The sequence below is a fragment of the Pogoniulus pusillus genome, chromosome 5, assembly GCF_015220805.1.
Source record: "Pogoniulus pusillus isolate bPogPus1 chromosome 5, bPogPus1.pri, whole genome shotgun sequence".
NCBI classification, from domain to species: domain Eukaryota; kingdom Metazoa; phylum Chordata; class Aves; order Piciformes; family Lybiidae; genus Pogoniulus; species Pogoniulus pusillus.
Window position 1 is genome coordinate 22,315,796 of NC_087268.1, and position 25,660 is coordinate 22,341,455.

A 25,660-nucleotide genomic window follows, 5' to 3' on the forward strand; every position below is an offset into this window, starting at 1 on the left:
CCAGAAGAGTAATAAAGTATCTCAGAGCCAAATATCTTCATGTACCCTTTTCAATTTGACAGCACCAGACCGGTTATGCCTACTGCAAAAATTCTCAGCTGTTCTTAGATATCATCAAGTAAACCTCATTTTAAAAAGCTCTATACTAAAAAGGGGTAATTAAATAGACTGCTAGAGACCTGGAACATCAATGTAACTTCATTATGTCCTACAACCACATCTCACATGGGCTGCTGGAAGAGCAAGCTGACCAAGATAACTCAGTATCACAGACTAAAAGCCATTTTATTTGATACTGATGTGTTATCTACTTTGGTTCAGACTGTTCTCTGTTGTCTTATGTGTAAAACTCCTCAGGTTTAGCCTGGAGAAGAGGAGGCTCAGGGGTGATCTTATTACTGTCTACAACTACCTGAAGGGGCATTGTAGCCAGGTGGGGGGTGGCCTCTTCTCCCAGGTAACCAGCAATAGAACAAGGGGACACAGTCTCAAGTTGTGCCAGGGTAGGTATAGGCTGGATATTAGGAAGAAGTTCTTCACAGAGAGAGTGATTTCCCATTGGAATGGGCTGCCCAGGGAGGTGGTGGAGGCACCGTCCCTGGGGGTCTTCAAGAAAAGACTAGATGAGGCACTTGGTGCCATGGTCTAGTTGATTGGTTAGGGCTGGGTGATAGGTTGGACTGGATGATCTTGGAGGTCTCTTCCAACCTGGTTGATTCTATGAGATTCCATGAGGTACCTAATAGGCCCATGTCAAAATCTGAATTACAAAAGTGAAAGCATCAAGACTGCAAGCATCCATTTAATTCAAACAGTGTGTGTACACACCAAAAACAAAATGTAAAATTATATATGCCACTTAAAAGGCATTTTCAATGTTACATTTACAGGGCCAGGATTTTGAGAAACACTAACATGGCAAAATTCCAAATAATTCCAGAAGGAAAAATAATCCAATAAACAAGAAGTGAAGTGACTGTTTTAATTACCAGAAAGCATATCCCTCAAACCTTATCTGAGGTTCTTTAAAAACTACCTTTTAAGCCACCAACAGAATATGAGAGTCAAGTGCTTCATATCAAGCCCACTATTTTTTAAACACCAGAAAAATGCTATTGAGGCATCAATATTCTAACTACATTGCTTAGCAGCAAATTTATCTTCTGATCATCCATTATATATGTGAACTGTGTTATCTCTATTCTTAAAAGTACAAATCCTTTGCAGCATAGACTTGTTTGTTTTCTGGCTGTTGCACAGTACCAACCACACCATCACCATGCCACAATATTAAGCTCTCTGCTTCCGATTACTAAAATTTACAATAGGCATACCACTGAAAGTCAAAGATTTAACATAACTGTTGAAACTTTAAGGCACTCCAGAACTCAACCAAGTCTTCCTAAACACTGCCTGTTCATACTTGTGATAACAGTACAACTGAGAATTTCCTGCAGACACTTGGAATCATTACAATGTCTTGCTCTCACCATTCTTCATTTCCTCATGTAAGGCCAAGAAGGGTCTTTCAACAGCAAAATACTCCAGTGGACACCGTATGAGAATGCCCTACACCTCATAGATTCACGGAATGGTTTGGGTTGGAAGGGACCTTAAAGAACATCTAGTTCCAAGCCCCCTGCCACATGCAGAGACACATTCCACTAGACCAGGTTGTTCAAGGCCTCATCCAACCTGGCCTTGGACACTTCCAGGGCTGGGGCACCCATGACCTGCATGGGCAGCCTGTTCCAGTGTCTCACCATCCTCACTTCTAATATCCAGTCTAAGTCTGCTTTTCCTCAAACTTCGATCCATTCCTTATCCTGTCACTACTAGCACTTGTAACAAGGCCCTTCCTTTCTTGTAGGCCCCTTTCAGGTATTAGAAGGTCTTATTTCCTTTGTAGTGGAAGTAACCCAAAACGCCCAAAGGACCTAAAGAGTTTCCTGATAAATTTTACTTCAGCAGTCACCATCAAGGCTATGAACTAAGCCAACTCACCAAAGAACGGACACATGCCTCCAGGATTCCGATATCAGCTTTTCCTTGTTGTTGTTTCTTTTTGGACATTTCATTGAAAAACAATCCAGCTCCTTTACTAACTGTATCCATAAAGCAACAGCCAGTTCCCTCCACAGCACACGCTCTCCTGTCAGTACCTTAACTTCCACAGTTAGCCCATGAAATGCAGTGGCCACCTTTCAGTCACCCGGAAACAGTTCCATTTACTAGCACACGTAAAACACAATCCTTTGTTATCACCTGCAACATCACACATACTGAGAACACTTGAAAAAATGAGCATGCCAGCTCCAGGCTAACAAAGCATTCCCATCTGGATGTAGTACTCAACAGCAGACTCAGCCAGGGCTGCGTGTCTCTACTACAACAGAGAAGGGCCTTGCAAGAGCTGCAGCTATCAGATCCAGGCTGCTGCCGACAGAAATGGGAAACTCCCCACAGCTGTAAGCATTTGCAGGATGCACCACGTGATAGTGGGATTTTTCTGACAATATTTTTAGCAGTTGAAAGTGTGAAATATGAAATGAGTTAGCTCTGCTTAACATGCAAGACTGTTTGGTCTGAACCTGCCATTTCATTTTGCTGCCAGGAATTCTTATTTTCAGCTGAAATGGTGCAGCACTTTGAATGATGTCAATGAAAAAAATCTGTTTGCTTGTGCCATAATAATTATAACTATCATCATATTAAGCATTTTGTTGAGAAACTCAAGTAATTGTTTCATGCTTTAGAGCTAAGGCTTAAATCTAGAAGATGAAAACTTGTTCTTTGGTCAACATCAAGCAATTTTTGCTCTGCAGTAAATATCTGTCTGGATGTGCTGAGGCAATGAGAACTTCCTAGTCCCCTCTGCAAAAGAGATACTGCTGTCTCTAAAGCCTTTGCAAGCTGAATTCTACAAAAAATTCTCCAGAAATAAAGATACTTCACTCCCTCTTGGCAGTAACACGAGCAAAAACAATATCCTGGGGCTGTGGAAGGAAAGATACGGTTCATATGCTTTATTTGTTTTTTAGACTTCTGAGTCTTATTTGGAAATTATGTTAGAAGAGTATGTCCAAGGAAAATTAACTACTTGGAATTCATTTATAAATGCTTTACCAAAAGCTGTCTACAACTTTAACCCAAAATCCTTCTGGAAGCACTACGAAAACTCAAAATATAACCTTCCTCACAGGACCCTCCTGTGCTTACTCTGTGAATAAATCAAGGCTGTGAAACAAAGAATACTACTTCACGTGAAGTAGCTTTACGTACCCAAGGTATTAGGAAGGACAGAAGTAGTGCTATGAAGAATGACAGAAAATACTAGCATTGAAGACAGAAAGTGCATCCTGACAAGACAATAATCTTCTAACAAACCCCAGCCTCACTGAACAACGCATATGTCTGCACAGACTGCCAGACACCTTTTGACCTTCATGACCACTGCAAAGCAAACCCCACATTTTAACAAAGGAAAAGAAAAAAAAAAAACAAACAAAACCCAAACCCAGAAAAAGCTTAAGAATCAAATCCCTTTTCCAATACCCTTCTGCAAGCTACTACCAAAACTGACTGACACCATTGCTCGTTCATCTTGTCTCACTCAAATGCACATCTGAAGGAAAGCAAATGGATTGTGTTTTTTCTAAAGATTGGAGAAGTGGTACTTCTTGTAATGCTCTGAGCTTTGGCCACCTGCTTACAGTAAAACCCTCAGCAAGGCTATGCCGCTTGCCACAGGCGCCTATGCCATGAGTGGGAATCTCACAGCTGTAAGTAAATTACGGGTTAGCTGCTCTGTTACTCAAGGTGAGAATTCTGCTGTACTACATCTAATTGCTTCAGTCCTAAGGCCTCCCATTCACCCAGCAGAGCCCCAAGTGAGCAAGTCAGCAATAGCAATTTTCATTCAGTTTCCATTTCTTGGGCCCATTGCTCAGAGAGTCAGAAGAGCAACTACCCAGAAACACAGAGCCATGACTTTTAAATGGCTGGACCGTACTACTATTTCCTGTCCTCTACCCCCTGAGTATGCTCTCAGAAATCTTTCATGGAAAACAGCATGGAATGATGGCAAATATTCTCTCTAAACAGAGAATGCTTAAATGGCAAATATTTTCCTGGATATTTGATCTCAGAAGCCAACTTTGAAATTGCAGATATCAAACACTCAGGTACTTTTTGTAAAGCAAGTAACCCAAGAGTTTTTCACCATGTTTGGGGGCAAGCAGTCTTTTTTATTTCACCTCCAAAAGGATCTAGTAGCATTTTTATTCCCATAAGCATTAAAGCTTACTCTGCTATTGTAGCTCTCAAGTAGAATACCCTGAGCAAAATTTGAACACACTTAAAAAACAGCAGTTCATACCTGAATTCAGACTGTGAATAATGAAACAGTTGATTGTAATAAATTGTAACATGACCTAATGTATAGAATATAGCCACGTATTATCCGATCATTTCAACTTTGCACAGATGTTTCACAGTACATGCAAAAGTTTGCCCATTTATGGAGAATGAAGTTCTAAGGACAAAATTTGAGTGGCTTATCCTAGAATGCTAGAATTTTCCTCATTAATGCACTGTAATCTGGGCATGAAGTTTTTTAATTAGGGCACCTTATTACAGGGAAATTTGGAGACTCAGAGTTGGGTCTTGTATGGTTCAGAAGTTTTTTTGGTAGTAACATACATAAAAGGCAACATCATTTCGAAATGGAAAAGAAGCTACAGTTGCATGCTCGTATACTGACTGAACTGAGCATCACCAAAGCTGGGACAGACAAGAATGAGTTTAGCATTAAATCCATAGCTTTCAGACATCCAGACAATACGGGCATACGCTGCAGTAAACTCCAACGTTCGAATTTCTACTCCCTAAAACTATTTATGGATTATCCAGGACTCAAAAAATGAAATACTGTACTTTTAAGTAGCTATGAATCTTCCCAGTCTCCTTCATAAGCATGTCAAGGAAAAGCCAGGAAATCAGATACTAAATCAATGCTATCTAACATTATGTCTCCGACAGTACCCTGTGAGCCAGAAGAATGTGTAAGAACACACCAAGATTCCTTCTGGTTGCTAATCAGACATAAGCTTCAGATTTTAGGATTAATCCTAACAATATATTTTTTAAATTGTATTAATATATACAGATATTTAGAAAAATCTGTACTCATTATCATCTGTCCAATTCCTTTTTTAATCTAATTTAATTCTCAGTCTCAACAACTTCCTGTAGCAGATGAGCTTCACAGTCTAATTACGTGATGCACAGAAAGGATATCCTTTTAATTGCTACAAATTTCCTAACCTTTGGGTTCATTCATATCCTACCCCCCCACACTTTACATTGTTTCCATCACAAAGACAGTTTCCAAACCATTCATACTTTACTGTTATGTCTGCTCATTCACTTCCCAAGGTAAATTAGCTCAGACCACTGACAAACGAGCTTTTCACACGCAAGAATCATAGAAACATTTTTAGTGAAAAAGATCTAAGATTGAGTCCAACCGTTACACAACTTTAACAAATCTGGTGCTACACCATGTCCCTCAGCACCATATCTGTGTGGGTTTTGAACACCTCCAGGGATGGGAGATTCAAATCACCTCTAACTTAACAGTTCAAATATTCTGACACGGGTTCAGACATAAGTCTTTAAAAACCATGAAGTACAGACCTCCAAGAGGTCCAGGGTTATCCAGGGGTGGACAGAAAATTGTCATCATTTAGTATTTCATTCCCTTAATTCTGTTATCTTACTCTAAGCTGGCAGCAAGACCCATTCCTCCTTTCTTCCCTCTCTTCTGCCAGGGAGGCACACTCTTATCTGTATCACAGTATCACAGTATCACCAAGGTTGGAAGAGACCTCACAGATCATCAAGTCCAACCCTTTACCACAGTGCCCAAGGCTAGACCATGGCACCAAGTGCCACATCCAACCTTGCCTTGAACTGCCCCAGGGACGACGACTCCACCACCCCCCCAGGCAGCCCATTCCAGTGCCCAATGACTCTCTCAGTGAAGAACTTTCTCCTCACCTCGAGCCGAAATTTCCCCTGGTGCAGCCTGAGGCTGTGTCCTCTTGTTCTGGAGCTGGCCACCTGAGAGAAGAGAGCAACCTCCCCCTGGCCACAACCACCCTTCAGGTAGTTGTAGACAGCAATAATGTCACCCCTGAGCCTCCTCCAGGCTAAACAACCCCAGCTCCCTCAGCCTCTCCTCGTAGGGCTTGTGCTCAAGGCCTCTCACCAGCCTCGTCGCCCTTCTCTGGACATGCTCGAGCATCTCAGTGTCCTTCCTAAACTGGGGGACCCAGAACTGAACACAGTAGTCAAGGTGTGGTCTGACCAGTGCAGAGTACAGGGGCAGAATGACCTCCCTGCTCCTGATGACCACACCATTCCTGATGCAGGCCAGGATGCCACTGGCTCTCCTGGCCACCTGGGCACACTGCTGGCTCATGTTCAGGCGGGTATCAATCAGCACCCCCAGATCCCTCTCTGTCTGGCTGCTCTCCAGCCACTCCGACCCCAGCCTGTATCTCTGCATGGGGTGGTTGTGGCCAAAGTGCAGCACCCTGCACTTGGATCTATTGAATGCCATCCCATTGGCCTCTGCCCATCTGTGCAGGCGGTCAAGGTCCCACTGCAGAGCCCTTCTGCCCTCCAACTCAGTCACATCTGCCCCCAGCTTGGTGTCATCTGCAAACTTGCTGATGACTGACTCGATGCCCTCATCCAGATCATCTATGAAGATGTTAAAGAGGATGGGGCCCAGCACAGATCCCTGAGAGACACCACTAGTGACTGGCCGCCAGCTGGATGTGGCACCATTCACCACCACTCTCTGGGTCCGGCCCTCCAGCCAGTTCCTAACCCAGCACAGAGTGTTACCATCCAAGCCACGGGCTGACAGCTTAGCCAGCAGTTTGCTGTGGGGGACAGTGTCAAAGGCCTTGCTGAAGTCCAGATAGACCACATGCACAGGCCTCCCCACATCCACCAAGCAGGTCATCTGATCATAGAAGGAGATCAGGTTAGAAAGGCAGGATCTGCCCTTCCTAAACCCATGCTGGCTGGACCTGAGATCTTTGCCACCCCTCAGGTGCGCAGTTATTGGCCCCAAGAGAACCTGCTCCATCAGTTTCCCTGTCACTGAGGTCAGGCTGACAGGTCTGTAGTTCCCAGGTTCCTCCATCCGACCCTTCTTGTGGATGGGGACCACGTTGGCCATTTTCCAGTCTCCTGGGACCTCACCGGTGAGCCAGGACTGCTGGTAACATAGGGGAGTATCACAGGGCTGTTCGGCATGACTGATTTTTTTTTCCCTGTGCAATCTCAGCCCATTTAGGCCTAATGCCAGGGGGCATTGTGGGGGACACAACGGCTTGGGCCTGACCAGCCTAGCCAAGACAGGGCACTGGGGCTTACGATAAACTCCAGGTGGGAGAAGAAAAAAAGGAGTACTGGGGCTTTAGGTTTGGTCTGATTGGAAGAAGGTCTGAAGAATGTTTTGGTTTGATGGGACTCTGTGTTAAAACTTAGTTAGGGATTTTGGTATATTTCACATGCTTCTGCACTTCTTTGTATTGTGGTTTGCAGTTATTAGTAGCACCTTCCATTTCATCTTCCAATAAATGCTCTATGTCTATCCAACTGGGAGGAGCGTGTCTTCCTTGAACTACTTTAAAAGTAGTTAGAGCCTGTCTTTCCCCACTGCCCATTTAGACTACATCTTTGCTCAAGACAGTTATTTCAAAGCAGAACTGATCACAAAAATAACCAGTAAGGTTGTACCTCTGACTTGTAAGTACTGTGATTTTTTTTTTTTAAAATCAACTAACCCAAGCAGGAGTAAAAGTAGCTCACTGAAATGCATAAGGTACATTTACCAGAGGTCTTGAGAAGCTTACATAGAGGTCCAAGTTCATTCAGATTTTTCTAAGATAAGCACGTGCATCAAGGCAACACTCTCCTATGCTACTGTGCACAGTACATGCAAAGCAATGTGATTTAACCATGCTGCCCATGCATTCACAGACCACCACCAATCCATTTGAAACAGCAAAAAGAATCAATTTCTTGACAAGAATCTAGTCTTACAAGGTGCTCCTCAGGATCAAGACAATTTATCCTGCAGTTAAGTACCACTAAAAAAAAGTTCTGTGTGCCCAAATAATAATATAGATAACCTAGTTCCAGATGATAAGCTGCATTTTACATGGTAACACAGCCATCATTATCAGCAATGAAGGATTAAAACCTTCTATTGCTGTGAAATTCAAAACCTTATTTGCAAAGAGTGGTAAAATACTACCCACTTTATACAAGAAGCAGTTAAAAAACCTGCAACACTAACTTAATTGCTTTAAGAGGGAGACAAAGTCCTAAAAAAACTCCATATATATGCACATACAAGTTTCACTGCAGTAAAGATGTCTTATGCTCTCCTGTGACTCCACTAGTCTAAGGGTAAAGAAACAGTCAAGTCACTCAGGACAGTCCAGCTAACAAGTTTTCCCTGCAAAAATGATTCCAACTACTCTGCCATTTTCTGCTGCAGCTTCCACGGAGACAGGAAGCTGCAAAGTACAGGCTTCATGCTGAGCCAGACATCCAAATGCCTCCTACCCTGCTACTCCCACACAGGCTCTGCAAGCTCCTCCTGTCTACCATTAAATCCATGAGGGGCCATGCTATTAATGGCACATGGCCAACATAATCATATAGGTCTGAAAAACTGTTATGGCTTATACTGCTCGTGTGTCTGTAAGCATAACAAAATTTATTTAGAGTGGTAATGATTGGTGCCACATCCAGTTGGCAGCCAATCACACTAGTGGTGCGTCCCAAGGATCAGTGCTGGGCCCAGTCCCGTTCAACATCTTTATTGATGATCTGAACCAGGGGACTGAGTAAGTTTGCAGATGACACCAAGCTAGGAGCAGGTGCTGATCTGTTGGAAGGCAGGAGAGCCCTGCAGAGGGACCCTGACAAGCTGGATGGGTGGACAGAGGCCAATGGGATGAGATTTAACAAGTCCAAGTGCCAGGCTCTGCACTTCAGCCACAACAACCCCAAGCAGTGCTACAGGATGGGAGCAGATTGCCTGGAGAGCAGCCAGGCAGAGAGGGACCTGGGGGTGCTGGTAGATAGCAGGCTGAACATGAGCCAGTAGTGTGCCCAGGTGGGCAGAAGAGCCAATGGCATCTTGTCCTGTATCAGAAGAGTGTGCCCAGCAGGACAAGGGAGATTATTCTTCCCCTGTACTCGGCACTGGTCAGGCCACATCTTGAGTACTGCGGCTAGTTCTGGGCTCCTCAATTCAAGAGAGATGCTGAGATAGTGAATCGTGTCCAGAGAAGGGCGATGAAGCTGGTGAGAGGCCTGGAGCACAGCCCTGGGAGAGACTGAGGGAGCTGGGGTTGTTCAGCCTGGAGAAGAGGAGGCTCAGGGCAGACCTCACTGCTGTCTACAACTACCTGAAGGGAGGCTGTAGACAGGTCTCTTCTCCCATGCAACCAGGAACAGAACAAGAAGACACAGTCTCAAATTGTGCTGGGGGAGGTACGGTCTGGATATTAGAAGGAAGTTCTTCACAAGAGAGAGTGATTTGCCATTGGAATGGGCTGCCCAGGGAGGTGGTGGAGTTGCCGTCCCTGGAGGTGTTCAAGAAAAGCCTGGATGGGGCACTTAGTGCCATGGTCTAGTTGACTGGATAGGGCTGGGTGCTAGGTTGGACTGGATGATCTTGGAGATCTCTTCCAACCTGGTTGATAATATGATTCTATTCTATTTATTCAAAGTAAATGCTAAAGGTAATCAGAGAATTTTCAAGTTACTGTTTCAGTAGTCTGGGCTAAGTGATGCTGCCCTCCTGTATTACAAAGGAAGAGCCAGTCCTGGTTTTGAAATAATGTAGAGAAATATTGTAGTCTGAAGAAACATGGTTAGAGAGTTGCCTTGTTCTCTTTATCTTCTCTAAGGAAAACCAGGTAAGTAGGCCCCAAGTCTGACCAAGTAGCAGCCCTTCTGGACTGATGTAAACCCTTGGGTCAAATCAAGTTCTAGGAATGGGCTTTGATGTTATGGTGGGGCAAAGGGGCTGCAGTCTTAGAGTGCACATGTCAGATGATCTCACCCCACTGAGGCTATCCCCTCACCCACCTCAACTATGAAGCATCTGGGAGGCCATTCAAGACACAGCAATTCTCAACTGCAGCCACTTGTAACAGAGGACCATGGCACACACCAACAACTCCTGTGAAGCAACTGACAGGTACACTAACTTGCTCGTTGGATATGGTGCCAAAGGCAAACTTTCATTTGGAGAAAGAACCCTGGTACTTGAGTTGGAAATGGAAAAAACTGTGTATTCACATACAATCTAATTGAGAAAGTCCAGCTTACTGGCATGAAAGAAGAATTAAGGTATGAAGACCACAAGCAAAAATATTCCCAAACAGCTATTTATAGCTTTGACCTTTTAGATTTTCTGCATCACTAACTCAAGAAACAGTCTGCTGCCTGGCAAGCAGAGGTGAATGAAAGGAGAGCAATGCCAATTTGTTAGATAGTCCTAGCAGAAGGGACGCTGACAGCCTGAAGATTTTAGATGTCTATGTAATATGTATTAGACAACTATTACTACAAAAAACTTGTGCAATTACAATGTGATTTTGAGGAGTTGTGTGGTAGGGTCTCTTTTCCGTCTTTGCTGTACATCCTTGTCACCGCTTCGTGCATAAATAATCAATTTCAATGCTCTGCTGACAACAGCATTTTCTGTAATACACTCTCCAGCATATGCTTTCAAGGGGTTGGAAGAAGTGCTTGCTTCTAGCAGAAGGAAAGGAAAAACTGGAAGGGTAGCCAAGAGTCTTATCTACAAGCAATAAAGAGTATTACTGTCACCTTCCATTCCCTTTCCCAGAGGAATTATTTATTTTTTTTAGAAGATCTTTAAAATACTGTACTCAGAACACTTCTCCAGCAGATGACATATTCTGTTTTGGAGATTGTTTTTTCCTTCCAGGAGGGAGATCTTAAATGAAAGATGACAAAATGATGCCAGCAGTACTGGAAAGACGATGTTATGAAATATGTTTTTTAAATTCCAAGTGTATATTCCAGACTTTGCTCTTCAAAATTTCATATTTTCAAGCATTAAAATGGCTGAAGATTTTGTCTTGGAATAAGTAGGAAGCAGCAAAGATCATCTCAAGAGAAAGAACTGAAAACATGGCTCATTTGTCCTAGAAGCTACATACACAGAACACTTATGCACTATTGACATGGACCTCATTTTCATAACCACTGTTTATAATGTACATACATACAAAGACATCATAGAGAAAAAGGCAAAGAAAACAGTAACAGAACAATCCTTAAACAGAAGAAATACAAGAAGAAAACTGGATGGCTGGGAGAAAGCAGGGAACTGGTAAGAAATTATCACTGAGGTGTACTTCAAAACAGCAACCAGTCTGGCAGCATGTGCATTTCAGTTCCCATTTGCTTAGCTTGGCTGGTAACAAAGCTACTGCCTAGGTAAACATGAGCAACAATTACAGGACCTCAGTAGACGCAAGCAGTTTTAAGATTAAAATTCTTCTAAGAACCCTAATCCTCAGATGAACAGTTTAAATGTAAGAAAGCATAGCAGGCTTTTCTTAACCTTTGTGGCTCTAAACATAACATCATGTAGCTAGTTCTGACCAATTTTGTTTTTACTGAAACACTCTTTAAGAAACTAATTTGTGATTTTTTATCACAGGTTAATTGAAGAAAAGTAAGCTTCCAAAGAATTAACATGTTCTGTAACATCTACCTTGTTTTTATCAAACCAAATTCATCCACTTAGCAGTATTTCAAAAAGAAGCATAAAATACATTTGCTGAATAGCTTTTGCTGTCTGAGCACAATCTATAGTTTATGCAATTTCTCACAGTAGTACTCAAGCAATTAAACTGCTGCTGGTATAGTACACAAAATTATTTCTGGAACATAACTCTCAGTTTCACATTCTAGAGAAGCAAAATGTGTTTTGTCAGTCTTTTTTTTTTCAGTAACATCAGGCATCAACAGACATATTAGCATGCTAAAAGTCTCCTTCAGAGGGAATGTGACAGTAAGCAAGGGTAATTAGCTACAAGAAACATTCCTCACATTTGCAATTATCTGACTTCAGCCCTTCAGAAAGCAAGCATCAAATCTAGAGATGGTAGCCAAAAAATGCTTTCCAAAAAAGGCTACCATTGGAAAGGCTGACAGAATGGATTTGGGCACTGGATTGTTCATAAATGCCAGTTTATTGAATTGGTGAATACAGATTCAATGACAGTATGATAGCTGTAGAGGTCCTAGAAGGAGGAAATGGCAAAGTAAAAAGATAAATGGAAAGTAAAAAGGCAAGTGTAAGAAACTGACAGAAGATGAGTAAGTTCTGCTCATACATACCCTGCCCAATGAAGTTTTATCCCAAAGCAGAAAAAAAGAATCCTTTCCATACACATGCACGCAAATCACTTCTTTCTACAACGTGCTCTCAAATGACACAACCACCCCAGCCTTTTCCATCTCACAATGAGACTAAATTTCAGGGTAAGAAAGAAAAATCTGCACATTACCGTGTGCAAATGCCATACATGATTTTGGGACATCAAACACTAGAGCTCCCCTTACACAGTACGGAAAAGAGTTTCATGGAGAATTTGACAGGCAACAAAAGGGCTCACTGGCACTAGTTCAAAGCTCATGATTTCAAGGCTTAGAAATATGAAAACTACTTGACAAAAAGCTACCAGCAATCAATCTTTAATCCTGGTTCTTACCTCAGCAGGCTTCTTTTGTTCATTTGCTGGCGTTTTTGACTTGCTCCTATATTTAGAACAAGAAGAAAAGGAAGTGGAAGGACCTGTTAAAAAAAAAACAAAACAACAAAACAGGACCATTATAGCTCACTTAAATTAATTTACTTTCTCATTAAAACACAAGGCATTCCAACCTCTTGAATGACCACAACTTTCTGACAAGACATGGGCAAAAAGCTCTTAGGTGGTCTGTAGGCTTGATTACAGCTCATCCTGTTTCACTCACTCTTTGCAAAACCACAGCACATTGAGTTTATGAGTACTTTCTGCTCTGCCCAATACAACAGGCATGGGTAAACAGAAACAAGCAGGCAGACCACTCTTCATCTTTTCCTCTCTAACAAAGCAAAAGCAGCACAAAACCATAGACAGAGTTCCAAAGTGCTAAAAAACCATCCTAAAGCACCACCACAAAAAAACTAAAACACCCAACAAAAAACAACAGACCGTGCAAAAAAGAGCTAATGATACTAAAGGATACTGCTGAGGAGATGCAAAACATCAGACTAATAGCTAGACATTTCTGGGCAAAATGTTATTTAAGTGCAGGCCTTACCATAGAGGGTTGTTTTTCTCAGATAAAATGGGAAGATGCAACCTCAGGCAGATGTGTGCCAAGGAGCGTTTAAAATATAATTTTGCTAAATTTTCTAACAATCAGTGTATCAGGTCTTACTTTATCTTATATCTAACTCCAACCTATATATGCTCAAGGAGCTTGCCACCCTCTGTAATTTTAAAGTTGAGGCTCTGCACAACAGGAAACAACAGAACTCTTTTTAAAAATAATTACAAAATAGGAGTCTGGACAGTAAAGTTTATCTTGAACAGATTTCTTTCCCCCTCATTTCTGAAAGGCAAAGACATACAAGTTTCTCTTCAAATTCTCAGCAGACTCAAAACTCCCTCCACGTTTACAAAATCCTTTGCTTCGTTCTCCTCCCACAACAGGATTCAGAACACCAAAGATCACAGAACGCAATAAAGAAGTCAAGCAAGAAACATTTCTTTATAATTAGAAGAGGTGAAACAGTTTGCTCTCAAAACACAGAAGGAAACCACAAGGGGGTGATAGACCAAAGGAAAACTGGTAGGTGTCACTTACTCTCATTGTCTGAACTGTCACTGGTGCTTAGATGCCTGTGGCGTTTCATCCTGACGCATCCTAAAGAGAAAAAAAAAGTTGATGGCAACCATTCTACCAGAAAATTATCGGCTGCTGGCTGACGCCAAGCTCTTCGCACCAAAGGCAAAGCTCCTCTGAAGAGCTTTCAGGCACAGAAGTAATCCCAGTTCAGATACTACACCGTATTTCTGCCGGCAGCTACCAGGACCACAGCATTATTTGTGAAACTGAGCACCTGCAAACCCGGCATGCCTCTGCTGTGCAGAGCTTGCTTGAAATTTCGCAGAAAAGAGTATAACCAGCCAGCTGATTCCCAGCAGGGCGTGAGCAGCACTCTGCTCTCAGAGGAGATTCAATGTCCCATCTGTTCAGCTAAAGGCAGAGTTGCCATGGTGGCAGTCACTAGCTTAGAGACGGGTGGAGGCCAGGAAATAAGGTGGATGCAGAGTAAGGCAAAGATTTAGAATGATAACTTACCTCAATAAAATTAAAACCACACAAAACCCAAAAGCTAGCTTTTTTAAAAAGGCTAAATACTCTAGAAGGCATCCAGGCAAAACAAAAGGTTGATTTTAAATAGGGATAACAACACAGAATGGTGACTGATAGTATTTAATTTCAATAATCTGATTGCTATAGCTCACAAGAAATGTAATCTTCAGAAGTCTAAAAAGTGATCAAGGGTATTTCTGAGAAGTACTCCCATGGTACTGCACCAGTTCTATTACAAAAGGATATTGAGCTTCTTGAAATTGATTTTTGAACATAAAACACCTACAGAAAATGGGGAAGAAGAAAATTCTGCATGACTACTTAAAGACCCAAAAAGTGATCACCTACATATGCTTAACAAGTACCAATAGAAATCCAATACACATTCTTACAAGCCCTCTCATTCTCTAGCATTCACTGCAACATCTGTTACTTAAGAATCAATATCAGCTTACAATTACGAGTACTAAATGAAAGTCACCCATATAATTTTAATAGATTGAACGAGCTTAACTCTAGAGAAAAGTAATAAAAATCTATTCCGCAAGAACAGACAACAGCTTTTGGATTTGTTTTGGGTTGTTTTTTTTTTTTTCATTTTACTTTGGGTTTTTAGCAGAAGACACAAGTAGGTGACAGACAGCTGAACCCGAAATGCCTGCAGTATTGAAACTGCCAGACTGGCCACCCCTGAAATACAGGCAGCTTCATTTCTTAAACAAAACCCACAAGCTGTTAAAAGAAAAGTGACACAGCTAAATACCCAATCTAATAAACCATCCACATCAGTTATTGCACAATGGGTCTTGAGCTTGTCCAGAGACCATGGCATAAACAAGATTTTCAGACAAGAACAGCCTGTCCAAAGCCTTTAAAGAGCTTTTTGAATTGAACTGTTTCTAGCAGAAGAGTTTCATTTAGTGGAAATATTCAGCAGCCTTTATATTTAAGAAAGTCAGTTTATTGAATCTAAATGTAATGATCACACAAAGTTCAAAATGATCTTTTGGCATATCTGCTATACAAAAAAGACATTGTTCACAGTCCTCAAAGTAGAAAAAGGAAGCAATGTGTGCATTTTTCAAGCAGGCAGATACAGAACTTCTGAGTCAGGTATTTAACTTGGGGAGAAGATAGAAAAACACAGTCGTCAACATGATGAGACATCAAAAGGTATTACTCCTATCACTTTGTCAAGCAACAAATTCTCATTTAATTAGTTTCACATTAATTCACCTTATATAGCATCCTTGGGGAGGGAAAGCAGACATGCTGTATACAAAGATCAATGTCAAACAGAGTATCCACACTAAAACTAGAATTATCAAAGCACCACAGGACTTCACTTCCCACTAGCAATGTGAAGTTGCTTGTGTAGACACCAGTCAGATGAATGAACTTCCATGAGCCTCATAAGTAGAAGCTGTTTAACAAGTAGAAGACACTTGGGCCAGAAGGACTTGGTTTTGTGCATGTGACTTGAAGTTAACTGCTGGGTAGTGAGGAGACTAGAGGAAGGAGGGACTAGAAGACTACTTTCATCTTGACAACTTAAGTTTAAAAACAGGGACTTTAATCAAGAAAAAGTAAAATGGTATTGACTATGTGAGCGCCTGTCCTCCAGCAGCCAAACCCAGCCCTCTAGAGCATGCAACCTTCCCTAAAAAGACGCAAGTTCCACCCATGGCAACACCTTCTCTGCTGGCACTCTACAGATCCTAACAGCCTTGACTTACAGATCATCAGGCACTTTACAAGACCTTGGAAGAGGATGAAAAGACACATATAGATGTGACAAGCAGTATTCCTCATTTCCACTTCTTAGCAAGAAATGGAAGTGCTTGCTACTTGCTTTAATTTTATGTTCAGATGAATATTTGAGTGGTTGTTAAAAGGTGCTGAAAGCTTACGGCAGCCAATTCTCATCTCTTATAGTCTATGTAAACATGCAGCAATAAAACCTTTTCACTCTCTACTGAGTACATTTATCTGCAGAGCATAACATGAACATTCAATTAAAATAGGATCAAACATGAGGTTGAGAGAGACAATTGCTGAACAGAACACCCAGTAAGCCTGGGCAACTGGGAAAGCAGGGAGGAGATGGCTCCTTCAAATACAGCTCGTGTGAAAAGTGGCAAGTGTAGCAAAAAACTTCAGAACACAAAGCACACCTCTGCCAACACCTCCATAGAAGAAAAAAAAAGAAAAAAAGTAACTATTTACAAGGTGTATTTGACAACTGGATTTGTAGCAGTGCAGTCCTATGTCTCCATCATAGGAGACAGAAAAATTACAAGCAGTCACTCAAGGCAAAAGTCCCCACCAGTAATAACATGGGATTAGAATATGATTTTTCTGCCACAATATTACCTACAATAAGTATGAACCCACAGAGATGCAACAAATCACAGACATCGTGCATTTGGTAAGATGGGTTAAAAGTGACCGCATGGACAAATTCACCATGTGCCCTGACACGACACAGGAGTAACAGCCTCAGCGTTATTTAGCAGAACCACCTCTCGCAGGGAGCTCCACTTTGTTTCTGAGACTCCTTTGCTGTACTCTCGAACACACGGGGACTGACACAACTCACTGCCAGCCAAAAGTGTGAGGGGTCATCAAAGAGGCTCACTAACAAGATCTCCACTTCTTAGTCATTACAGAGGGATCCCAAAGTAACACCCACTTTGTGGTAAAACTCATCTCGCTCCTTCACCTGCCTTTGCAGAATACAGAAGAATCAGCAGCCACTTAGGTCAGAAAAGCCAGACCCCACCACATGGACACTGATGTAAACCTCTCCCTACTTCAGCCCAATTCTCCCCAGAGCAGTCCAACATTCTTGTCTGTCCGTTGGCTTCAGACAATACAATTAAGCTGTGTGATATGATTCAGAGCAAGGCTGCAAGCAACTCTTCGCTTCAATACCTGCTTCTTCCCTCACGTTTGTGTTTTATCACTTGCAAAGCACTGTGAATAAGTAAGAAAACCAAATAAACAAACAACAGCAAAAAAACACTAACACAAATGTTACCAAACTGCAGACACACACATACACCTAAAACCACTAAACGTAGAAACAAAAAGCAATCCATTCATAGCAAAAAACCCCCAAACCAATAGAACCAAAAATCCAACAGAAACGGATACAGTTTTTATATATCCTAGCTTTGCTCCTTTTCTAACTTCACCCTTGAAAACTATGGTGACAACAGGGCCTAGAATAAAGGTGTACAATTAATTTTTTCAACATGTGCATGGAGACCCTGCCTCAGAGTACCATTTATGATGAACATGCATGCAGCAACACCACAAGAAAATTAAGTAAATTGTAAAAAAAAAATTTACACGTAAAATGAAAAAAAAAAATCAGCAAGTTTTGTAACAGTTAAGCAATCTTTTATTCCATGGAATTGTTTAAAAAAATAATTTATATAACAACCTCAAATAGATGCTACTTATAAAACAAAGGGAAAAAAAAGAATTGTCACTAAGATCATGACGGAAATACTGGACAGCAAGCAGCTGAAACCATCAGCCTCCTTTCACTGCTGTTATCTTCACACCAGCATTTTGCAAATGTGTGAGCTGACCTCGTTGTTCGGATATTGAGAATTTAATTTCAGCATTTAAATTGCCCAGCTGTTCCAATGTACAAGCTAAGAAAAACAAAGCATGTAAAGCAACTCAACACTGAAATGGCAGAGAAGGCGGGGTTAAGTGCCTCCAGCTCCCCAAAAAGCCCCACAAAAAGTACTTATTTCTCAGTCAACCAGTACTAACTCTCACTACGTTTAAAGCTAAGTAGGGGTGCTTTGGCTGTGCATTCAAAATGTGATCAAGTCCTGCGGTGAAGCAGGTCACTCTAGACATTATCATTAAAAACAAGAACACAAATTTTCTTGATACAAAGCTTCCACTTTTCCCATTTTTAAATCCATTAAGGATTTAAGAGCTGCTTAATCACCTGCGTGAAAAGGTATACAGATGCCAAAACCGCTCACCTTCACAGATCTTTTAAATGGAAATTAAAATACAGAAGAGAGATTAAGAAATCACCATGTTGCAAACAAAAAGATACTCAACTCTCTAGATAAGCACTGCAACGGAACATTTTCTAGTGTAATTTCTAATAACAATTTACCAGAGCAGTTCTAATCTTGAACCATATTCCACATGCATCACATTTGTGACTTGTCAAGCTATGGCTGCCTTCATATCCCTGATTTGCTCACAACAGTTTAAGACAAGACTTTGAACTTAAAAAGACATCAGCCTCAATCCCTACTGTCACTTAAACACCCAAATGCATATCAAAATGCTCTGAAAGCTCCAGGTATATGTAAGAACAATCCCAGAAAACACTCTCTCCTCAGCCACAGGCAGCAACAACACGTTGCCAGAATTCCCTAGGTTTCCTCGATGCTGCACTTCACGTTGGGAATTTTGCCCTGAAACCAATACCACTGCTGGATCCAGTACACTGCTGCACTTAGAAGGAAAGCCAGGAAAAAGCCACCCTGCACTCACCTGGCTGAAATTGAACAGCACATGCAAGAATCCAGATAAAAGGATAACACTGATATTTCTAAAAAGCTGGGGAAGATAATTTGTAATTAGCGATCTTTAAGTCATGTTTGCTCCTTTTTCCTTATTCACAAATATCTGCACTCCTGAAGTGAACAAGAAATAGTCACTTGCCTCCTCGAGGAAAATCCATACTCCACTGACTTAAGTCACTTGCCATTTCTGCAAAGCCTGTTACCATGCATTACTTGAAAAAAAAAAATCAGCCAAGCAGCATACGTAAACAGCAGACAGTTAACAAAATTTCAGAGCCTTTTGCAAAGCAAAAAGTCAATTTCAAACATGCAGAAACAACAGCAACAAACATCTTTTCCTTTCCAGTTTGCATCACAGTAAACAACTACATTTACCAAATAAATGGCTAAGTTTATCCTGTGCTGACATATCCTCAGCATTGTTCACCGGTAAGAGCAGCAAGAAGGATAAGGTGTCTCAGTCTGAATTCACACAGCATATTAGACAAGACATCGGCGACAGGTACACAGAACGAATGCTTAAGTCCAGCCAAGATTTCAGAACAAAACAGCATTTCCAAGAAGTAGCAGTCTTTCCTTCCTGACTTCAGTTTGTGCAGAGGAAGGTAAAACACACACATACGCTACTTGGTACCTGTTCAGATCTACAAAGAAGGAAAAGGCAACCAGGATATTCAAGGAACTCCAATACACATATATCCTAGACCTGGAAGACTATTTCTTCAGATCTAAAATAGACTGACAAAACCAGGACTGACCACAGTACTAAGGAAACTTTAAAGTGGGACAAAAAATAACCTGCTTTCTTGATCTTATTATGAAGAAAAACAGCATCTATGAAAGAAAAATGAATGACAAGATACATGCAAATCTTGGATTAAAATTCTGTACTTATATTTTTACAATATGTCTTGTCTACAAAAAAGAAAACCAAAACCACACAGGCAGAGGCAAGTAGGTAGAACTTTCCAAGTCTTCAAAATGTGGTTTATGTAACTGTTAAATTTAGATTAGGAAGCAAATTATCTTGAAAGGTCTCCAGGAAATGTAGTACAGTAAAACCATTTAAATAGGTCAAATTTCATAGTCAACTGCCAGAGAAATTACAAAATATGAGTAGAGTTAATACAATCTTTCAAATAACTAGAGGAAGAGCAATCACTTTTGTTTGGGTTTTTTATTATTATCTTTTAATATCCTACCCAATCTCACAAAAAGGCTATATAAACTGGAAAAAAACACCTACTCAGAACTTGCATTAGCATTATTTGCTGCACTGAAAAGGTTTGAAAGGTTAAGTAACTCACAGAAAAGGAAGTTCATCAGAAAGAGTAACTTGGCTTCTTTACTTCACTCTAATGAGAATTTTTTCTAAAAACAGCAATACACCTCTACTTAAGAGCGACCACATCTATCCTATTCTTACTCTCATCCTTCCCCCACAACATAATCTTGACTTATTCTCTGAAGACTGTGCTGGGCTTACCACAAAATAAAACTTTTCTTGCTACTATTTCATATTGTCATGGTTGTCATAATTATCTCTATAATCAACAAAGGAAGAATGTGTCAGTTTTCATTAGCAGCACTATCAATGACAGCTGATTCCTTTGTCATTAGGTAATTAATTTTAGCAGAAAAACAACTGCATGTTACAGAAATCTGGAATTCCGTATGAAATGCAATAGCAACTGCACAATATCAAGCTGTGTTCTCCATACATGTTATCTTTTTATATAAGGCAATTTGTCAGCTGCCACAAGGATATCGAGAGTTTAAAAATGAGGAGAAAATAAAAAGTACAAAATATCATCTTCCAGCATGACATCCCCCTGAAAAAGTTAAATTCTGGACTAAAGTAATCTGATAGATAATAAAACTAGGATGAAGAAACCCCAAACACAATCCCCTCTGCATTCATTTGTGGATTATGGGCCAAAAGGGAACCCTGACATCATTTCATGTGCCCTTCTATAACGACGATTAATCATTCGGTCTAGTGCAAAGCACTTAATGTCCATCATTTTGCTTTATGAGTATTAAAAAGAGGGTAAGTGATGCTACTTCACATATATATCATGCTTTGACAATACAATAAAATATAGGACACCCTAAGTAACTGCCTTCCCTGCCTTGAAAACAGAAGTGCAGCTTTTTAATTGCTGATGTCACATCTGTGCGTCAACTCACTGTGAGAGCGGGGAGGGCAGATCTCCAGCAGAAGCCTTCAGCTAAATCACCTCAGGCCAAGAAGCTCGTCAAAAATCAAAAATCCTTCTTAGAAGAGCCAGTCACCAGCAATGTGCAGCACCACCATTACCTCCAAAGAAACCCTTCAAGAAGTCAAAAAGAAATTAAACTGCTCCTTCCTGTGCTTCCTTGACACCAAGCACTGACCAAACAGCCTTGTTTTCAAAGCAAGCTGCCCCTGTTGGCCTGGACACAGAGCAGTCAGGTGGGCTAGGCTGACATGGAAATATTTCTACCCATTAAACACTAGCTTTGGTGTTAGCATTCTGAAGATAATACTGACCTGGCCAGAATCATTTGGAAAAAAAAAAATACAACACAACAGAGAGTCATTAACTCAAGCAAATACACCCAAGCTATATGGTTCTGCTCCTCTCTCTGTTTCAGTCCCCATAATTACTTTCCACTCCTGAACACAAACACTGTTTCCACATCAACTGTTTTATGAGCACAACTATTGTTTTTCCTAAAACAACAGTAGAGATTTGGATGAGTGAATAAACAAATAAATATTCTCTTCAAAAGACCATATGAGTGAAAGCCTGCTTTTAAAACAAAGTTTAAAAAAGAAGAAAAAAACCTTGGACTTCCACCCCCAAAACCACAGCCAGCCTTGTGCAGCCTGACATTGCCGTGCTCACATGTCTGAGGCATGTCTGCCTAGCTGCAGCCCAGTGAACACTACTCACCCATCTCCTGCCTTCTAGCTCACTGCCTGATATTGCTCTCAGTCAGGGGAAACACTAAAATGAGGGCACAATCCTCAGCAGAGAAAGACTGTCGTCAGCAACATACTGCACTCATTATTGCTGCCTGCTCATGGCAGAGATGGCGGGACACCCCACCGGCGCTCCCTTTCTACCTGTCCAATTGGCCTTGTCCTCCCTGTTGGGAGCAACAAAGTCCCTAGTGCAATGAAACAATGAACAAGATCATAGAATCATAGAATCAGCCAGGTTGGAAGAGACCTCAAAGATCATCCAGATCCAGTCCAACCTATCACCCAGCCCTATCCAGTCAACTAGACCATGGCACTAAGTGCCTCATCCAGTCTTTTCTTGAACACCTCCAGGGACGGCGCCTCCACCACCTCCCTGGGCAGCCCATTCAAGATCCAAACAGGAAAGTTAGAGGCATTAAGAACTAGCAGCCTGTGGAATGTCACCACCTCAGCTGCCACACAGCATGTTAGTGCAGAAGGCTGAGGTGCCCAACAATGCAGGCACATCCACCAGGTTGCCAGAGAGAAGCCATGATGGCTCTTACTTCCTTGGGCCAATGGCTGCTGGAAACTCCATGGCACCTAATTAATCCCTGAAGGAAACAGTAGCTAGCTTGCATGTGGCACTCAACACGTATGCACCACATGTTGTAGAATAACACCAAGCGCTGCAGAAAAACACCTACCCCAGCTACAGGGGAGCTCAGGCAGTTCATCTGCTCCAAAGAGCCCTCAGCAGGAAGATACAATCACAAGTTGTGTGTCATCAGCTCCACTGGCCTCCCTCAGAAAATAAACCCTCATATCTCACACAAACACTGAGGCATCTAACAACCAAGGGGCAAAAGAAAAAAGAAACCCCCCAAGCCAACATGCAGTTACTCAACAAAAATGAAGCTAAGGACAATGTCCACTTTGATGAAGGACTGATGTGAATGTATTGCTACTAAAAATGGACCAGGTCACTGCATCCGATGTTAAGCTGGTAACTAAGGTGCTGGCTGCCCAGGAGCTCCCTCAGGGGATCTGACACTTGAAGATGGTCATGTGCACTGTATCTGCAAGGAGACTGCAGTCATGGGCGCATCAAGCGCCCACAAGAAATAGGAGCAGCCTGCACGCATTTCATCAATATGACTGAGCATAAAAGCCTCAGAGTGTGTTTAGCTGGGCTTTCTATTTTAAGAACTGGTATGATTCACATTACCTTGGCTCTAAGTGTTTTTCAGTCTTTACTGTATCTACCCTTGCGATAAGCTCATGTTAAGCAAGCACTGAAAGCCCTGACATTTCAGAGCTGCGGCACAGAACAGCCATACATCACGTGGGGAGCCTCCGGCAAAGCAGGCAGCTGCACCCAGGTCTCCCAAGCGCATCCTGCAACCTCACCACTCGCTGCCCTTCCTGCTGATGTACAAGTGGAGTTGAACAGAAGAAAAATCCGTGATGCACAAAGTCATTAAGTGTTGTCCTGCTGTTGTACAGTGATGAAAAGGCACTGCAGAAGGAGGTGGGGTGGGGGCAAAAATAGCAAACATAGAAGCATCACTACTTAATTGAAAATTAGGCAATAATCAGTACTACACTAGTTCAAGTGAAGCTGACACTCTGATCTGTCTACCAGCAGTTGCCCACTTGTGTCTGTTTCTCTGATCTCCAGCTGTACTAATGCTTGCCTTTACGACAAAACACAAGTAAGGAACTAGTATCACAGCTACGAACACAAGCAGAAAATATTACCAAAGAAGGAAGGATCCAGAAATGTATGCACTACTTGGAATTAAGAACAATTATTTTTCTACTAATAGCATAAGTGAAAGTTCTCATATTCTGCAAGATACATGCTTAAAATAATCAGTTAATTTTTTTGGTACACGCTAATAAAGTGGGTTTCACTGTACTTGTTTTGTTTTTCTAAATCTCAAATATTGAAATAATCAACAGCAGCAGCAGCCTGTGTTAAATATTTCATCTGTTTTGACTCATTTATTTCTTGCTGATAATGCTTTGAACAGGTTAACTGTTCCGCTGCAAAGTTTTGCATCACTAACAAAACCCAGAGCACTGCAAAAGGCAGAAAACATCAAGTTCTATCTTTATATTCTACTCAAAGGATAAAACAAGGACAGAAATATTTTCCTATAAGAAACATTAACTTGATAATTTCTTTACTCAACTGAGAAGAGATGGTTTTCACAGAATCACAGAATTAACCAGGTTGGAAAAGATCTTCAAAATCAAGTCCAACCTACTATTCAATATCATCTAATCAACTAAACCATGGCACCAAGAACTCCTTCTCTGGAGACTTCCAAGGCCTATCTGGATGTATTCCTCGGTGATCTGTTCTAGATTGTGTGGTCCTGCTCTGGCAAAGGGTTGGACTTGATGATCTCCTTGGGTCCCTTCCAACCCCTAATATCCTCTGATCCTGTGCATACAGCCTTTTCTTAAAGACTTCCAGAGACTCTCCCTGGGCAAACCATTCCAGTAGGCAATCACTCTTTCTGTGAAGAATTTTTTTCCTAACAACCAGCCTAAACCTGCCCTGGCATAGTTTGAGACTGCATCCTCTTGCTCTCTCATGGGGTGCCCGGGAAAAGAGACCAACCTCTGCCTGGTTACAACCTCCTTTCAGGTCGTCATAGAGAGCTATAAGGTCTCCCCGAGTCTCCTCTTCTCCAGGCTGAATAATCCCAGCTCCTTGTAGGGCCTGTGCTCCAGCCCCCTCACCAGTCTTGGTACCTTTCTCTGGACAAGTTCAAGCATCTCAACATCTTTCTTAAATTGAAAGGCCCAGAACTAGACACTCAAAGTGTGGCTTGACCAGTGCTGAGTAAAGGGGCAGAATGACTTCCCTGGTCTTGCTGGCCACGCTATTCCTCATACAGGCCAGGATGCCATTGGCCTTCTTGGCCACCTGGGCACACTGCTGACTCATGTTCAGTCAGCTGTCCACCAGTATCCCCAGATCTCTCTCTGTCTGGCTGCTCTCCAGCCACTCTGTCCCCAGCCTGTAGCACTGTGTCCATCTCTCCAGCCTGTCCAGGTCGCTCTGCAGAGCCCTCCTACCCTCCAATAAATTGACACAAGCTCCCAACCTATTGTCATCTGCAAACTCACTGATGCTGGACTCAATCCCCTCATGCAGGTCACCAATGAAAATATTAAACAGTATTGGGCCCAGCACTGATCCCTGGGGGATGCCACTAGTGACTGGCCACCGACTGGATGTGGCACCATTCCCCACCACTCTCTGGGCCTGGTCATCCAACCAATTCCTAACCCAGCACAGAGTGCCTCTGTCCAAGCCATGGCCTGCCAGCTTTGCCAGGAGTTTGCTACGGCAGACAGTGTCAAAAGCCTTGCTGAAGTCCAGGTAGATTGCATTCACAGCCTTCCCCACATCCACCAGGTAAGTTACCTGGTGGTAAAAGGAGATCAGGTTGGTCAGGGAGGACTTGCCCTTCCTAAATCCATTCTGGCTGGATCTAATCCCTTAGCCACCCTATAGGTGTCCTATGATTGCACTCAGCATTATCTGTTCCATAATATTGCATGGCACTGAGGTCAGGCTGACAGGTCTGTAATTTCTCAGGTTCTCCTTCTG

The 25,660-nt window shown here is 41.9% G+C and overlaps 1 protein-coding gene across 6 annotated transcripts in view; it reads right to left on the reverse strand.

The window, feature by feature from the left end:
- Positions 1-25,660, reverse strand: part of JADE3 (jade family PHD finger 3) — a 74,799-nt gene that overhangs the window by 24,578 nt on the left and 24,561 nt on the right. For 5 of the 6 annotated variants that reach the window (XM_064143491.1, XM_064143490.1, XM_064143492.1 and 2 more), the window contains 2 exons: positions 13,999-14,058; positions 12,855-12,937 (listed from right to left, as the gene is read on the reverse strand). In XM_064143491.1, the coding sequence (XP_063999561.1) occupies positions 12,855-12,937; positions 13,999-14,047 (132 nt within the window). In that variant the 5' untranslated portion in view covers positions 14,048-14,058. Of the gene's footprint in view, positions 1-12,854; positions 12,938-13,998; positions 14,059-25,660 lie in introns of those variants that run through there. The other variant, XM_064143493.1, reaches the window with a different exon arrangement.